This window comes from Schistocerca piceifrons, chromosome 2 (genome assembly GCF_021461385.2).
Source record: "Schistocerca piceifrons isolate TAMUIC-IGC-003096 chromosome 2, iqSchPice1.1, whole genome shotgun sequence".
NCBI classification, from domain to species: Eukaryota; Metazoa; Arthropoda; class Insecta; order Orthoptera; family Acrididae; genus Schistocerca; species Schistocerca piceifrons.
The window spans coordinates 525,342,900-525,361,077 of NC_060139.1; the positions used below are offsets into that span (position 1 = coordinate 525,342,900).

The 18,178-nt window shown below is 45.0% G+C and overlaps 1 protein-coding gene across 1 annotated transcript in view; it reads right to left on the reverse strand.

Annotated features, from left to right (window-relative positions):
* Positions 1–736: 736 nt before the first annotated feature.
* The window catches only part of LOC124775548 (histone-lysine N-methyltransferase MECOM-like), a 205,107-nt gene continuing 187,665 nt past the window's right edge, over positions 737–18,178 (reverse strand). The window contains exons 8-14 of the mRNA XM_047250378.1: positions 17,311–17,479; positions 16,543–16,557; positions 14,513–14,683; positions 12,070–12,464; positions 9,416–9,518; positions 4,299–4,455; positions 737–4,181 (exon numbers count right to left, since the gene is read on the reverse strand). Coding sequence (XP_047106334.1) covers positions 2,446–4,181; positions 4,299–4,455; positions 9,416–9,518; positions 12,070–12,464; positions 14,513–14,683; positions 16,543–16,557; positions 17,311–17,479 — 2,746 coding nt within the window. The 3' untranslated portion in view covers positions 737–2,445. The remainder of the gene's footprint in view (positions 4,182–4,298; positions 4,456–9,415; positions 9,519–12,069; positions 12,465–14,512; positions 14,684–16,542; positions 16,558–17,310; positions 17,480–18,178) is intronic.

An 18,178-nucleotide genomic window follows, 5' to 3' on the forward strand; every position in this document is an offset into this window, starting at 1 on the left:
TTTCTTAGGTTATATGTACAGTACATCTGCAATAGAATTCTCATTGCTTAAATATTCTTCCAGAAACACAAGATGGTGGATGTAGTATCATGGTCTAAGAACCAATATCTTTTTGGAAAGCACTCTCTTCCATCATCATGAACCGCATCCATCATGCACAATGTTGCCTTCTTCAGGGATGTTATTTCAACACAATAATATGCCCTGTAACTTAGATACAAATCTTTGATCTTCGACTTCAAATTGTTGACATTAAGAAACATAAGCAACAGTTCATTTGCATACTTTTGACGATTTATTACTCCTCTTCACAGAGTTCTAATTCAAAAAGCATAACATTTTTCACAGAGTGTAAACGAATTTTACTTATGGTTGTTATCGCTGGAAGCAACATCAGAATCACGAAAACTACTTTTGTAAAAGGGCAGAGTCGATAATGAGTGTTGTTGCTCATTATAAAATGATGGACGTGTTTGATGACAAGCATGTTTATTAGGTAGTTGTCAAGAAAACAAGTTATCTCTTCAGTGTACTAGTCACTAATAACTGATACATAAAGGTGTTCAGCAAAATTCACCTAAAAGAAGAGCATGCACATAAAGTAGCACAACAATAAGGTTTCAATTATTCTTGTACTGGAAACAAGCTTTATTGTTTTGATATGCATATCTGAATGCTTAATAAGTGATTGTGTAGATACATATTTATTGTTGAATGACATTTTTAAATCGTACCAACAATATTTAAACACATTTTTTACAATATCTGGAGAATACACACCAAATTTTAGACCATATAATACTTTCTCTAACAATTAGTTATATGAATGGCACAGCATGAACACCGGTCATAAAGTAGTTTCAACTGTGTAGGATATCAATACATAAAATTTTAAAACGTCATTATGATGTTGAGCATCCCCATCAGACGAATTAATGTGAACTGCTTAAACAATTTCGTGCTTATTTCGTTAGTGATATGTGATGCTGATCTTATGAACACTTAACAACTGGTTTCCTACGTAAGAGCGTCAGATCTGCACTTGAAAACACTTCATCAAAATTGTTATTAAAGCTAACACACCTGGGCAACAGACACAATAAACGGGCAATAGCCCTTATATTTGACACAGGAGCTTATCGTTATCAGATCCTAATACCGTTAAAATTTTGTACACCAGTTTACTAAAGACATTAAGTAAGAAAACCACATTGACAATTTCTTTTCATTGTTGCTTTTCCTTATGGCTGCCTGTTGCCCAGCACTGTTATCGCAGTTCCACATTAAACAGTCAGTTAGATCTCTCAGCTGCTTTCACGTTAAGTGAAGTCTAAAACCATTTTTTTTTCGTGTTGGCTACTACAGGGAAGCTTTGTGATATGTTGAACTGAACTGATTCTTATGTTTGATATGTGAAGTTCCTTGAATTATACGGTATTTTAACATACAGAAAATGGTTCAACAGGGTTGTGTTGAAATGTTGAGCACCAGTGGCAGGTATATGAATTGTAATATGTACAGTCCTGATAAATATAGCAGCAGATCTAACAGAAGAAACATTCAGGTAAATGGAGAGTGCAGGCCTTATGAGCCCAGATGTGCTGAGAATTACTATACAGAAACACTGAGAAGTTAAGTTCTTCTGGTGCTATAAACCAGTCGAAGTCAGAGTGCAGTTAGGCCGGAGATTTGTAATGAGTATCTTAGCGGATATTTTTAACCAGATAATGAAGTTAAATGACAAAAGAACCTATTGTGCTTATGAGAACTGCATGGAGCCTCACAGTGAATTGAGTCTGAAATTGCATTTCATATAAATATTACAATATCACTGACAAATCATAACAAAATAAGCTTTACAGACTTATATCAGTACAGAGAGAGATTTACTTGGCTTGACATGCTGATACGTATGATGGTAACTTAAGTCAATATAAATTGTTTATCATCAGACATGGACTAGTGTGTATACCAACAGCAATGAAAAGTCAAAACGTTTTTGTAGCTTCTTTAGTAGCTACTTGCATTCATCTGAAAGTCTCTCAGAAATATTTCAGTTATAGAACTGTAGCGTCTCTTCCAGTTACACTGTGACTAAATAACTTCTCACACAAGAAATAGTAGATTTTGGCTTTGGCTGTTTATCACACAATGTGGAGTACTAAGTACGAAAATGAACATAAAAAATACACAAATACTTCGTTCTTCTGATATTTGCACGTGAAGAGAACCATAGTTTCACATAATATCCACTCCCTTGGAGAAACAACTGCTGCTTTTTTACTGTTGTTTACAGTCTTGACTGGATTCCCCTGTGTCCAACTATTTAGTAATGAGACAGAGACGATCGATCAGTCACAACAGAATCGTGAACACGCAGTCCTTTAGGAACTATACAATGAGATTTCAGATTTCCCACATGGGACATTGTCATTCCGGTCCCTGTCAGGTGGACACTTCGATGATGTCATGCTCGGCACAGTTGTTATTTGTAGGAATTTCTTCTTTTATTGGTTTTTCCGCCTTTACTTTTACTTCGAAAGAAACGGGCGTCTGCAGCTCCAATGGCGGCACCTGCAAGTGTTCCTGACGATTCATTTCGTTCCTGCCTGTGTCCGGTGACGTTCGTGGTGACTCGCCAGCACAGTGATCCTCCGGTTCCGAATCGACGTCTCGCTCTCGCTTGATAACCAAGTCTGCCACTGCCTGCAAGCCTGTAGCTGATATTTGTTGTTGTTGCTGTTGTTGTTGTGGCTGGCCGAAGTGATGTGGCTGAGTGGGGATGTGCTGCAACCCAAGCGCCGGCGACGGTTGAGGAGCACTAGAGCTGTGGTATAGGTGGGCCATATGAGCTTCAGCTCCCATCGACGATGGAGGAGGTGGCGGCAGTGGCAGAGGTGACGAGTAGGCTGCCACTTTGCCCATGAAACTGCGTATCTCGTCAAAACAGGCGTCCTCACGCTCGTTCTCGTTACTGTCTGGGCTGTCCGCCACGGCGACGACCCCACTTCCATCGTCTGCCTCGTGTTTCTTCAGGTGGCGATCGAGGTTGGTCTGCTGGCCGAAGCAGCGATCACAGAGCGGGCACTTGAACGGCTTCTCCTTGTTGTGGATGTTGCGCACGTGCCGCTGCAGGTTGGACGAGATGCTGAAGGAGCGCTCGCAGTACTTGCACTTGTACGGCTGCTCCCCCGTATGAGTGCGTAGGTGGCGAGTCAGATTGGCAGATCGAGGGAACACCTTGCCACAGAATTTACAACTGTAGCGATCCTTAACCTTGCCGCCGGTTGCTCCATTGGGAGCGGATCCCGGTCCGCCTGTGCTGCTGCCGCTGCCTCCGTTGTGCCCACTGCCAGCAGGAGGGCCCGTTCCACAGCCACTGGCGCCTAAAGCGCTACCTCCACTTAGAATGTCCTGGTACGGCTTCCCACCGCTCGCGAATCCCGGCAGCGGGGTACGCAGCATGTCGTACGGGTTATGCCGCCCAGCCAACATGGGATGATGGTGACCGTTTGCGATGCCATTAGTGAGAGGGTTCAGGTACGGTGGGAAGGTCCTTCCGAAAGCAGCTGGAGGCGGTGGAGGCGGTGGTAGCAGCCGGTCGTGGTGGGTGGCGGCCTGAAAGGGCGGGAATGAAGGAGAGCGGTAAAATGCGTCCAGGTACACAGGGTGCAGTGGCCGCGGGTACGCCATAGGCGGCAGTTTGGTCAGGCTCGTCGGCGTCACAGCCAAAGATGACACAGGCGCCGTGGCGTTCTCCACCGGTGGTGACAGTGGTCGTACAGCTGCCACCGGCTGCTGCGGCGGGGTTTCCTGCCTCTGGAAACCCGACGCCGGAGACGCCGACGGCGAACGACGTTTCTCTGCTAAGAGCGGCGTCGGCGTTCTGGGCGACTTCTGCGACGTTTCTTTGGCGTTCCAAGCGTCGCTCCGATCCGAAGAGAGGTGGTGATGCTGAGGTGACGGTGTCGAAGGACTGACGGTACTCGGTGTAGAGACATTGGAAGAGAGTGACCTTCTGTCTTCGGGAAAGGAGGTACCGGCGCCGGGGAAGTCAGCGCCGGGAGGTCTGTCTTCACTGTAGCGACGCTTCTGCACCCGGAGGTCGAGCGGCTGATCGCAGCGCTTGCGCTTCGGTTCGCCGGTAGAGGATTCGCTGTCGGGGGCGGCGGCATCGGAGGCTGGGGAAGAGGCAGGCAGGGCGAGGCGCAGGTCGTGCGGCTGCTCGCCGCCGCTGGCCTCGTCCTCACGGCCGCCCCCGAGGTCGCCGTCGCCGTCGCCAGCAGAGCGGCCGTCGCTGTTGGAATCGGCGTCGTCGTCCTCCGACAGCTGCAGCTCGCGCGCCCGCGGCTGCGGCAAAGCTCCGCGAGGGTCGGGGTACGTGGCGGCCAGGGGTGGCCTCGCGGGCGACGGCCGCAGCTGCGACACCGCCTCGTCTGCGGAGGGCGGCGACACCTGTGGATAGACGGGCCGCTGCTTCATTCATCACTTACTGGTTCAAAAATGGTTCACATGGCTCTGAGCACTATGGGACTTAACATCTGAGGTCGTCAGTACCCTAGAACTTAGAACCAATTAAACCTAACTAACCTGAGGACATCATACATACATGCCCGAGGCAGGATTCGAACCTGTGACCGTAGCGGTAGCGTGGTTCCAGACTGAAGCGCCTAGAACCGCTCGGCCACACTGGCCGGCACTTAGAGGTGCACGCGTAATTAAACTGACGTCGGTGACACACAGGAATGAACGTACATTTAATAGGGAATTCTATCCATAAAGAATAAAAGCTATTTAATGTTCTCTATATGCGACGCGTAATTGTATGACTTTACAGCAATTAAACTACTACAAGACAGCGACCGGTCTGAAAAATCTATAATTTTTGGACAAACTGAATTTACTGAAAAAGTCAGGGAAGCCTCAAGGGACCACTAACTGGCCCCCCACCCCCTACTCCCATTGCGATAAAGCAAAAAGTAGTTCCATTTTAAAGAAGCCTGGTTTTCAATGTTTAAGACGTCATATCTCGTCAATAATGTTTCGTGCAAAAATATAATTTGACAATATATTCAGTGGTGTATGTGGATATGGCCTACTATCTGCGTTGCGGATAGAGGTAGTACTAATGAAGTAATAAATTAAAACATCGTGCCGCATGGTGAACTTTTACTGCATGGACAGCGAAAATGTAGAAAATGATAAATTTTTTCCCTTTCTTTATTTTGTGAGGCAGGTAGAAAAATTTTTCGTAGATAGTGCAAAATATTACACCAATTCTAACGCTTGAGCCTTGTCCCGCAGTTACGCACGGTCAGCCATCGTTAATCAGATTTGGCATGTTAATGGTTAAGGGGTGGCTGGATGCCCTTCCTGCCGCCACCCCGTACCCCCTGGGACGTAATTAGTGTACCCCAACTGTCTGCGTCGAGTGTAATCCATGGAATAGTACGAAAGTGTTCAGATGTCTGCGAGCCGTGGAACTGAGGTGGAACATGGGCACCAGCCCAGTATTCACCTAGTGGGATGTTGAAACCGCCTAAAAACCATATCCATGCTGGCCGGCACATCGGCCCTCGTCGTTAGTCCGCCGGGTGGATTCGATGCGGGGCCGGCGCGACTACCCAAGTCCAGGAAGCAGCGCGTTAGCGCTCTCGGCTACCCTGGCGGGTCTGTAAAAGGTACTACACCAATGTCGTATGTATTTTCATTCATAATGTATAAAATATTCTACTAAGACCCGAAGGAACAGACAATTAATGCAGTTTCGAAATGGTTTCAAAGTATGCGTAAATTTTGTTGGAACTCGCTAAGCGTTCTCATTCTCACATGTTGAATGAATACACACTGGGTGATTTGCGCACTGTGAATTATACTACTTTCAGACATACATAAAGTTTATATCTTTAATACTTATCGTTTTGCGTTCACTCTTGAGGGTAAGATTGCACCTCTCATTGAGCAGATTATCACAGCATTGTAAATTTTTAAATGCTTGCATGTACAACTGGGTCACCGTTTTATAAAACAAACTGGCATAGACTCTTCGGGAGAAGGAGGTGGGGCGACGTTTCGAGAACTTGAGCTAGCCGTTGTGGGCAGAAAGAAATTACCCGAGTTTCTGCTCCGAACAGAACAGGTAATGGTGTGCCGTAAGGAAAGGTGAAGAAGGTTACTCAATGGTTGTGGTGTTTGTTGCTTGATCGCGGCAACATCGGCAGCCCTCGCCGTCCACGGAAATCTTCATTGCTGCATGTGGTTTCTAGGGCGGCAGGTACGATTCTCATTGCGTGATTGTGACTGTGAGGGAATATAAGGCGCCCCGTTGTGATTTCCTCATTCGCACAAACTCAAACGTGGGTCTTTTAACTTTTAAAAATCATGATTACGGATCCCTATTTGAACAAGTTTGCTTTGAAGATCAGAAAAGAATGTTCAGGCTTCCGTTATTTTTTTACTAAGTCTCTCGCAGTGTATACTAGTTAACAAAGAAGATAATGTGAACTAGGGCGGATTGAAATCTGATGCATCGTTAATGTCAAATGTACTTATATTACATTCCGCTGAAAACCGTTCGAAGCAAGTTCTTGCGAGGATTTCTCATATAGACATTTCAAAAAAAGTTTTGCTTCACCTCGTTTCCGAGAGTTCCGGAACCTGTAGAGAAAACTGGAATAGAGATCAACATAAACATAATTTCCGTCATTTTTATTGCTCATGAAAATCACACATAGCGTGTTGTACCACCATACAGCAATACCTTCAGAGGTGGGGGTCCCTTGCATTGATGCATGCCTGTATTCGTCGTGGAATACTAGCAACAAGTTCATCAAGCCACTGTTGGTCCAGATTGTCCCACTCCTCAACGGCGATTCGGCGTAAATCCCTCAGAGTGGTTGGTGGATCACGTCGTCCATAAACAGTCCTTTTCAATCTATACCAGGCATGTTCGTTAGGGTTCACCTCTGGAGAACATGCTGGCCACTCTAGTCGAGTGATGTCGTTTTCCTGAAGGAAGTCATTCACAAAATGTGCACGATGGGGGCGCGAATTGTCGTCCATGAAGACGAATGACTCGCCAATATGCTGCCGATATGGTTGCACCATCGGTCGGAGGATGGCATGCACGTATCTTACAGCCGTTACGGCGCCTTCCATGACCACCAGCGGCGTACGTCGGCCGCACATAATGGCACCCCAAAAAGAGCAGGGAACCTCCATCTTGCTGCACTCGCTGGACAATGTGTCTACGGCTTTCAGACTGACGGGGTTGCCTCCGAACAAGTCTCCGACGACTGTCTGGTGGAAGACATATGCGACACTCATTGGTGAAGACAACGTGATGCCAATCCTGAGCTGTCCATTCGACATGTGTTTGGGCCCATGTGTACTGTGCTGCATGGTGTCGTAGTTGCAAAGATGGACCTCGCCATGGACGTTGGGAGTGAAGTTGCGCATCATGCAGCCTACTGCGCACAGTTTGAAACGTAACACCACGTCCTGTGGCTGCACGAAAAGCATTATTCAACATGGTGGCGTTCTTGTCAGGATTCCTCCGAGCCAATCCGTAGGTAGCGGTCATCCACTGCTGTAGTAGCCCTTGGGGGCCACAGCGAGGCATTTCATCGACAGTTCTGCATTTCCTCCATGTCCGAACATTGCTTTGGTTCACTCCGAGACGCCTGGGCTCTTCCCTTGTTGAGAGCCCTTCCTGGCACCAAGTAACAATGCGGACGCGATCGAACCGCGGTACTGACAGTCTAGGCATGCCAAGTACCTTCTTCCTGGTGGAATGACTGGAACTGGTCGTCTGCCGGACCCCCTCCGTCCAATAGGAGATGCTCATGCATGGTTGTTTACATCTTTGTTCGGCTTTAGTGACGTATCTGAACAGTCAAAGGGGCTGTATCTGTGATACAACATCCACAGTCAACGTCTATCTTCAGGCGTTCTGGGAAATGGGGTGATGTAAAACTTTTTTTGATGTGTGTACTTCAGTTTATCACACTGCGACATGCCATATCACATAACGGTGAAGGACGACGGTTGCGATGTAATTTTCATTTAAATTTATCTGCTGTTTACATTTTGGTAGTCGCAAAGTCACACACTAAAACGTATAGGTACTTCCCATTAACCTAGAATGATGACATTGGCCAAGAATAAAGACTTAACAGTGTAAGTAAAGGAAAATACCAGTACCTATAAATTTTAATCTTATCGCAAGAAAAAAAAAATTTCTTTTCTCATTTGTTGTCTGACTGTTTCTGTGTCGATCCGTCAGTTAAGACGCCTTTCCTCAGAAACGAGTAAACGTATCAAGTTGAAATTCATGTCACAAATAATGTGTATAGTTTCTTGGTGGTGTAAAACAGTTAAGCTCTTAAGTCAATATAACGAAAAGATACGTCCATTTACGTCACATGTTTTGACATTAGCAAACTCGCTATTAAAACCAATTGACCTAGGATCACGAAATTTGGCCAGAAGTAAGGTTTAACAGTGCAAGTAACGGAAAAAAATCGTAAAAGTGGTAATTTGTAATTACATCACAAGAAAGTAAGTTTTTTATCATTTTTATCAAACTACACAGTAAAAACATTCTCGAAAGTCTTGGAATTCCCATTACCATTATCTTCTAGGTATCATTGTCGATAGCAGTAAAAAATCGTCGAGATTTTCGATTCGTTGGATGGTTAAACGTTCTATATACTTAATTCAGTTTATACAGAACCCTCAGAGCGCAAGTCCTATTCTAACCTCACTAAATTTTTTTTACTATTTTCTTTTTCATTTAGTAAAGATGGCGTTGTGGCCAACATTCTGCTTAGGTACAGATTCTTTAGTTAGCATGATCTGCGTTACACTTAGTTACGACGGCGCTGTGGCCAACTTTGTGCACAGTAAAATGGTTCAAATGGCTGTAAGCACTATGGGACTTAACTTCTGAGGTCATCAGTCCCCTAGAACTTAGAACTACTTAAACCTAACTAACCTAAGGACATCACACACATCCATGCCCGAGGCAGGATTCGAACCTGCGGCCGTAGCGGTCGCGCGGTTCCAGACTGTAGCGCCTAGAACCGCTCGTCCACCACGGCCGGCTGTGCACTGTAGACAGCAGTTTGTAATTTTATATTTTATTGCAATAAATACTACTGAAATAATACAGATCGCTGTACCTGTTTGACCACACGATGTCAAGTAATGCAAGTCATAATCTCCCAAAGCCTGGTAATGCTCATTCGCTCTTGGCACCGAGCGGTTTCAGCTACGGAAGGAAGGGAAAGACACGCACCTTGTGCTTAGCGCCGCTAGCAGCGACCGGCGCGGCGGTGGGTGGGTGAGGCGATGTGTACCCAGCTGGCTGCTGCAGCGGCTGTGGGGGCGGCTGCTGCTGCTGCTGGCGGGGGCTGAAGCGCTGCTCCTCTGCGCACAGACGCGTCTGCGCCGGCGGCGGCGTCTGCTCCAGCTGCTGCTGCTGCTGCAGCGCCCGGCTCCCGCTGTCCTCCTCCGCCCTGCGACCAAGCACCCAACTCGTCATCATTTCCGCACTTTCTAACATTCTCGCGACTTCTCAGAGGATTTGTAAGTGCTACCACGAATGGGGTGAGTTCAGCACCACCGGTTCCATTTTACCCAAGAAAACTCGGAAGCGCAGGTGCTTATCTTTGTTCCTGTTGGTCCCCTTGAAGACGAGAATAAATTATGTACTGCTTCCATCACTTATTCCTGCCGCTTAAGTACAGCACATTTACATAATATTAGTTTCCACATCTTTTTTTTTTTCAAAAAAGAATCGAAATAATTCTCCAAATATTGAGAATTTCAGCCGGAAACAGCTTTATTACTTCTGGTATTTCGTTCCAGCTATACAACCCTTCACCATTACTCGAACATGGACGGCAATACTACGCATCACTTTAACTTACTGCAAGACAATTAATTACGTCCCTCCAGCGGAACGTCCAACATGCCACTCCCCTCGCTACCTTGTAGGTGCTTTCACAGAGTCAGCACTATTTTTCATATACGAATCTACCTATTAACATAACAGATAGTCATCAGAGTGTAAACGCAGTTACAGATCAACTTCAATACATTACTAACTGTTCTCTGTTTCTGCACAATGACCTCTTTTATCTTGAATCTGAAGCTCATTCTTGTGTCCGTGTTTGCATTAGGAATAAATTTGTTTTTGGACCGGATCCACCTTGGTAAAGCACCGAAAATATATCAGGGTAAAAAAAAAAAAAAAAAGATTGTGTTTGATCAAGGGAGAACCTATCTAAAATCAATAAATGACCATTTTCTATTTCAATTAATTTAGCTGTTCTTACCTCAGTACTGCATATAACTGATTAGTTTGTTACTGTAACCACTTAAGTAATTTTTATAATTTAACGTTGTTTTTCTTTTGATATTTTCAAGTTTCTTTAGAAATGATGGCAATACCGCTGTCTGTGTGAATCGAGAATGTTTCTAAAATTCGAAGTAATTTGAAAATTTAATACTGTGATTTTATTCAAGTTGTAACATTTTCATTAATGTATTACGTATGCTCTGCATTCCGATCTTTACACTGGTACAGAAATCCTGAACAGTAACAAACTCTTATAAATGCGGAAAATACAAAACTGTACGTTTCATAAAAGATGGCACCTATCTCTATTCTGTATGAATCTAACTGACATTTCCATTTTTTACATTGTACGGGATTGTTATCGAAGTATATACAGCCTTAAATCATAAACAAATAACTTTTCAGAATGTGATGTTTTAACATAATTGGTGTTCTGATACGTATCTACTGATGTACGGCTTTAATCGTCAGAACAATTACACGGAGTTAGATACTGGCCAATTTCGTCACAACTTCTGCTGCCTTACTGAAATTTCATCTCACGTCTCTTAGTGGCAAGGTGAAAATAAAAGCAGTGTCTCAAAAGACAGATAATTTGCTCTATACAGGAGGATTCTACTGCCCCTACTAATTCTTTTCATGCTAACCGCACTACGTTTGTATCGCAAACTGTATCCGAACAGCCGATAGCCACGTGATTTCTATTAAGATCCCTCTCAGAGCTTTGGACAACTATTACATACCTGAATTATACTGTTAAAAATACAAATGAGAATTAGCCATGCGTTACAGACTACTTTTGGAGCAAGATATACTTTACTTCTGCCATACTTCTACAACTGTTCCAATCATTCTTTGCGTAATTAGTGGTGTAGTAGTACAGTTTCTGGATGTCTCTGTAAGTTTATTCTGCTTACAGTATTTCATCTTCCGTAAGTGGTTCTGAAAGGTTGCCTTATAAAGCGTGTTTTACCACTGGAAAACCGAGTGAGGTGGCGCAGTCGTTAGCACACTGGCCTCGCGTTCCCGAGGACGACGGTTCAATCCCGCGTCCAGCCATCCTGATTTACGTTTTCCGTGATTTCCCTAAGTCACTTTAGACAAATGCCGGGATGGTTCCTTCCACAGGGCACGACCGACTTCCTTCCCCATCCTTCCCTAATCCGATGAGACCGATGACCTCGCTGTTTGGTCTCGTCCCCCAAATCAATCCAATCCAAACCACCGGAAACAACGAAATTAGCAGGAGATACCAAAATAGAAAGCGTGGAAGTAATAACTCTCCGGTATGTAACCCCTGAACTATTAACGAAAGTTAATGCACTATAAATTGAATAAAATTACAGAGACTCCAAAAAGTATAAGACTACACCGCTAATTACACAAACAAAGATTGGCGAGACCTGGATAAGTATGGCAGAAGTAAGGTATAACTTCGGCCAAAAATACCAACTAACTCATGGGCAGTCCTCATTCGTATTTTTTGCAGTATGATTCAGTTTGCTAACCAGGCGCTCAAAGCTCCGAGAGGGAACTTAAACCGATTATGCGGCTGTCGCCAGTTTAGATACCGTTTCTGACACAGACGTTGTGCGGCTTGCATAAAACGAGTAGGTAGGGGCAACAGAATCACCATGTATAAAAGAAGAATATTTCCGAATAAGGTGAAAAAATACTTATAAAAATTAATCTATTGAGGGCAGTACCTGTCAATACGCTGGTGCGGTGGGAAGATGAGCGAGTTGTGCATGAAAGACGGCGCCGCGGTGTAGAGTGAAGGGTAGGCAGCGGCTGCGGCGGCGGCGGCATCGAGCAGCGCGGGGGCGTAGAAGGGCCGCGGCGGGTACAGCAGGAAGGGCGCCGGCAGCGCCGACAGCGGCGGCAGCAGCCCGCGCGCCGCGCCGCCCCCGCCGCCGCCCCCGGCGCCCCCGCCCGCCACCACACCGGGCCCGGGCCCCGGCGTCGAGTCGCAGTAGCGCTTGTGCTTGGACAGCGACGTCACCGTGCTGAAGGTGTCGCCGCACTTGGCGCACTTGATCTGCATGCGGCAGTCGGCGTGCATGCGCTTGTGCCGACACAGGTTCGAGAACTGCGTGTACGCCTGCAACAACAACCGTTGCACGCCCATGATCAACCTGCAGACCTGCGGGAACAGTGCACTTCCCCGAAAATTGTGAACTGTACGTTACAGATAGGAAAATACAATTGCAAATTAAATCTTTCAAAAAATTGTTGGCACACAAAAACTATTCATGGCTGCGAGATAAACGCCTAACATACTCTACATACCCCTATAAAATAACACTAAAAATACTTAACTGTGCGTGTCAGATGGTGTATCATGTTGATTAATATCTGACTACAATAGCACACGTGCTCTGAAGAAATGACAGACATCTCCATCGTTGCGAAAGAGAAACTTCCATGAACTATCACTGTCATTCAAACACGACATGAAGAGCAATCACAGAAGTGATGCCATCCATCATTTATTTTTAAAAACTTGGTTTAAATGGTTCTGAGCACTATGGGACTCAACATCTGAGGTCATCAGTCCCCTAGAACTTAGAACTACTTAAACCTAACTACCCTAAGGACATCGCACACATCCATGCCCAAGGCATGGTTCGAACCTGCGACCGTAGCGATCATTTATTTTAATCGGTTCAAGATGTCCAAATGAAGTTATTAGATCTTCTGTTTTGTATGAATCTGCGGAAAGAACAGCTACTATAATTTCAAAACCACGTTAACTGGACTTTCTTCCTGAGCATACTCTGCAGCCATACTACAACATTAACTGTTTCTCATAGGTTATTTTTACGAGAACTATACAGCTAGAAGACAATGCCTAACATTCCGGCTTTTTCCCATATGTTTTATTACCTAGTTCTGTTTTATAAGATTTGACGATACATATAATTATCTTCACGTAAGATCTATTTTTCTCTAAGTAAAACCAGTTGTTGAATAATGGTAAAAAGTGAACAGGAAGATGGAAACATTAATAGTGTTACGAAAATACGAAAAAAGAAGCACATTTGTCAAAATTCTAGAGCTCTTTATGAGAAGCTTCACCACCACAGGCACGCTTCTAGGAATGATTCACCAGAAACAGTAGGAAGAAACATAAAAGTTGCAGTAGAATATCCGTCTGAGCAAGATATCATCATAAGAAAGACAACTTCAATTAAATATGAAAACTCTTAAACAACAAATTTTTGTCTTCTGAGGTGGAGCAACGAGATGCACGAACGAGTTAGGAGTGAAGAATGCAAGGGACGACAAAGTGGTCGGCTAATCCTCTTTTTTCTTCGGGAAATAAGAGTCACTGTAAGATGTCTCTTCCTTCAGTTTTTGAATTTATCGAGATGACGGAAAATAACAACTGTGCCAACTCAAAATCTGTTGGTGAACTACGGTTCATTAATAAGATGCTAGGAAAACAGGATTAGTCTGCAAAGTAGATTGCTTAGTACACATTTGTATAACCTACCCTAGAGTACTGTTCAACTTTGTGGGACCCATGCCAAATAGGATTAACAGGGGATATCGAACTATGAACACCGGGAAAGCATACTTGCAAAGTTTCACGAATCAGTATAAACTGAACAACTTAGGAATACCTACAACCTCTTAGATGTCGGTCTCGTACGGACTGAAAAGACAAGATTAGACTGATTGTAGCGCGCACAGAGGTTTTCAAGCAGGCAGTCATCCCGCGCTCTACATCCACATGGAACGGGAACGAACCAGAGTATATGATACAAAGAGAAGTACCCACTGCCATGCACTTGATATTGGTAGATGTAGGTGTAGACTACAGCAGATGCGCCAAAATAAAGATGATGTAATAATGACTAGGCTGCATGTACAACAATGCTTCTTATTGTCAGTTCAAGCTATCTACACTGCATGAGAATAACAATGAACTGTGATGATTTGAAACTTCTATAACTATCAACAGCTGCAGGTAACGGTGAGAAGCTGATAGAATTGTGTGAATTATAGTGTGGTGCTGTATGTTAGCTTTGGTCAGAGCCTTGACGTTGTTCAGCATTCTCACTGCACCGATGGAACCGTCGATGGATGGGAAGGTATTTTCTGTGAAGTGACGTGCTGAGAGTGACGATACACTGGGCAACCCACCTTGAGGCAGACCTCGCACTGGAACGGCTTGACGCTGGAGTGTATGTGCGTGTGCTGCTTGAGGCCGGACGAGGTGGCGAACGTCTTGCCGCACTCGGGGCAGGCGTGCGACCGCGCCCCCACGTGATGGCTGCGAATGTGGCGCTGGAGGTTGCTCGGGTCCGAGAAGACCTGTGCACAGCACCGGACTCCGTCTCACTAACCCATTCAGTACTTCCAAAAGAACGCCATAAAGATGCCTTATTGTTACGCTTAAATGCGGCTTAGAATTACAAAAACAAGGAAAAAAAGAAAATAAAAATAAGGAAACTGTGGTGTCATGACGCAAACCATGTGGCGTTAATGCCCCGAGAAATCTTCTAAATTTCCAAAATTCAGGGTTATAACTGATACCGGGACTTTCACTGATGTTGCTAAGGTAAATAAATTGCTAAGGTAAATAAACTGTAAGACAGGACTCCAAGAAGGAATTTCCCGCATGGGACGCAAGTCGGTACATGTGATGTACACGTACAGGAAAACAAATGATTACAACTTGAGAAAAATTGGATTATTTATTTAACAGAAAGAGCTTCACAAACTGAGCAAGTCAATAACGCATTGGTTCACTCCCGGCCCTTATGCAAGCAGTTATTCGGGTTGGCATTGATTGATAGAGGTGTAGTATGTCCTCTTTAGGGATACCGTGCCGAATTTGTCCAATTGGCGAGATATATCGTCAAAATCCCGAGATGGTTGGACGGCTCTGCCAATAATGCTCCAAACATCAGCAACTGGGGAGAGATCTCAAGACTTTGCTGGCCATGATAGAGTTTGGGGTGCACGAAGACAAGTAGTAGAAATCATCGGCGAGTGCAGACAAGCATTATCTTACAGAAATGTACGCCAAGGATAGCTTGACGCGGTGGGCAACAAAACGTGGGTCGATTATAGCCGTACCGGCTTGCTGTAGGCCTGAGGATGACGCAGATAATTCTAAAAGGGATTCTAGTATCAAAAGTAATGGAACCAGTGCCATCACACCTGGTTGTCGTGTCATATGGCGGACGACGGTCGGGTTGGTATCCCACTTCTGTCCAGAAACGTCTTCGCTGGTCATTGGGGCTCAATTCGAAGAGAAACTCATTACTGAAAACAATTCTACTCCATTCAATGAAATTCCTGGCCGGAGTCGTGTCTGGAGACGCCCCAGAGAGCATTACGGAAGGTCAGAGCCCTCCTATCATCTCGGGACTTTGAAGATCTATCGCGACAGTTGGACAGAATTTGGGACTATATCCCTCAGGAGGGCATCCGACAACTATATCAATCAATGCCAAGCGGAATAACTACTTGCATAGTGACCAGAGGTGGACCAACATGTTATTTACTTCCTGAGTTTGTGAAGCTCTGTGTCTTGAACCAGTCTTCCATTGTTTCTGAAATTGTAATCTTTTTTCTGTATGTATATATACATCACATCTACCGATTTCCTTCCCATTTTTTTCATGTGAAACTGGTTTAAGTCATTTTCAATTTTACGAACTGTCAGTATGTTCAGAGAGCTGATCATCACAAGCGAAATCACTGTAGTAAGCTTCCTTATCTGAAGTGTAACTTTCATACTTAGGGGACTATGCGACTACAGCAACTTTGCTTTCACCCAGTCGAACTAATAAAATGAGTGAGTCATTAAAACTAAAGTAATCTGCGCTACCGGGCCCAAATGGTCGTGCGATGCTGGCCGGATTCCGATTCATCTTCTGCCACATGGCCTCGCTCGATTCAGTACGAAGGGGATCAGCACTCTGATTTCCCAGCCGTAGTCTCCATCCCAAGTCTGGAGCCGCTACTTCCCGCTCAAGTAACTCCTCAGTTGGTATCACGAGACTGAGTGGATCCTGTTCCACTCTTCCCATGAAGAGAAATCCCTGGTACAAGTTTTCTGCATGGCAGTCAGGTGCGCTGTCTATCCGCTAATAAGTGAAAAGCTTAACGGACACGTCTGTTATCAAATTAAGTTTTCTCAGCCGGGGACTGATAATGCCTGCGTCTGGTACGTCAGACTTTAGCAGGAAGAATTTTGCTTTATCTCAACCAAGAGTCATTCAACCCCCATAACAATTGCAAATCCGACAAGTAATTTTAGGGCGTGATTTAAATACTCCCGTGACACAGAATTAGGGACATGCAACTAGTTTTCAGAAATGACATCTTCAGTCTGGACTGTTGTAAACAGTGTTTACTCACGATAGCTATTTTGGCCTGTTATGCCACTCTCAAACGCCAGCTCACTATGAGGTGCTGTCACGGCCAAACGAACGTCCAGGAGCAAAATTTTGACGTTTCTGGAATACTGCAGGACTGTGGACGCAAGTAACAGAAAACTATTTTTCAGCTCCATTTAGGAGCAAATTCTCACGGAGCTTTAACGTATCGGGAATATTTATTGCTGAAAGTAGTGTAAATAGTTCACGTTTTGTTGTACAATCCCATAATGAAAGCGCACAGGCTTCTCGTACCACATATCTCGTAACTTAGGATGTCTACTATATAAAAACAACTTCCTCTGCGGCTAGTTGGTCGCTGTATGCATGACACATTTCTTCGCGTGGCTGCTGATGTTTCTCGGACTCAGCTCGTTAGCATCCAAGAGACGGAGCGATTCGGCAGGCACATTAGCGCTGTTTTCCAATCAGCCTGTCAAGGTGAACAAGACACACGACTCCATTCACATAATATAACCATGAAACAAGAACGTAGCTCACGATAGAGACGCCGTAGCTGAGTAGGTGTTCCGCTGCAGCGTGCCGGCTTACCTTGGAGCAGTTCTCGCAGGGGTAGCGCTTCAGAGGGTCGGCGCAGCGGTGTAGCAGCGCGCGGTGCCTGGACAGCGCCTGCCGGCTGCCGTAGACGGCGGGGCACGCCTCGCACTTGTGCTGCTCGTCGGCGGGGAACGCGTGCACCGACAGCAGGTGCTCGTCCAGTCTGCAACACGGCGACCACCGTCTCAGGCGTCACTCATTCACACGTCACGGCCGCGGCACAGTTCCGCGGTACGCTTTAAAGTATTCGGCAGTTGACGGCTAATGGACTGGACCGTTCCAGCTGCAATCGGAACACTTCCGCGGAGAGACATTTCTGCCGTGCCCTGGGGCTCCTGCTCGGATAAGCGGCCTTTCACAGGTAGTCTGTGAGTTGGGGAAGCCAATGAATGTGAAAGCAAAAACCCCGATTGTGATGGTCTGTAGCTTAGCCGGAAGCTTAAGGGGGATAGGACGCCAAACGGGCCGACTTGGTGCAGGAGAGGCACCACACGACATTTTAATTTCCACTGTCTATACTTTTACAAATAAATTCATAAAACTTTGAGAGCATGACCAGGAAGGATTCAGAATTCATACTCATAGCAGTGGCAGCTCAAAAACGTAACAAAATAGATTTTTTTACATGTGAAATTTCATCATTTTTTCACTTACTACTGGCTGCACTTGTTGATATAGGTACACTTTTCTTCCTAAGAAAGAGACATTCTTCTATGAATTTTGCTCAGCATACAAACCATAGTTATAGGTGTATGAAACGCTAGAATTTATTTAATTTATGAAAAACTGAATGAACTGTTACGTTTTAAATTTCATGTTTAGAAAAAGCTCAAATTTTATAGTTAATTATCTCAATTTTTAC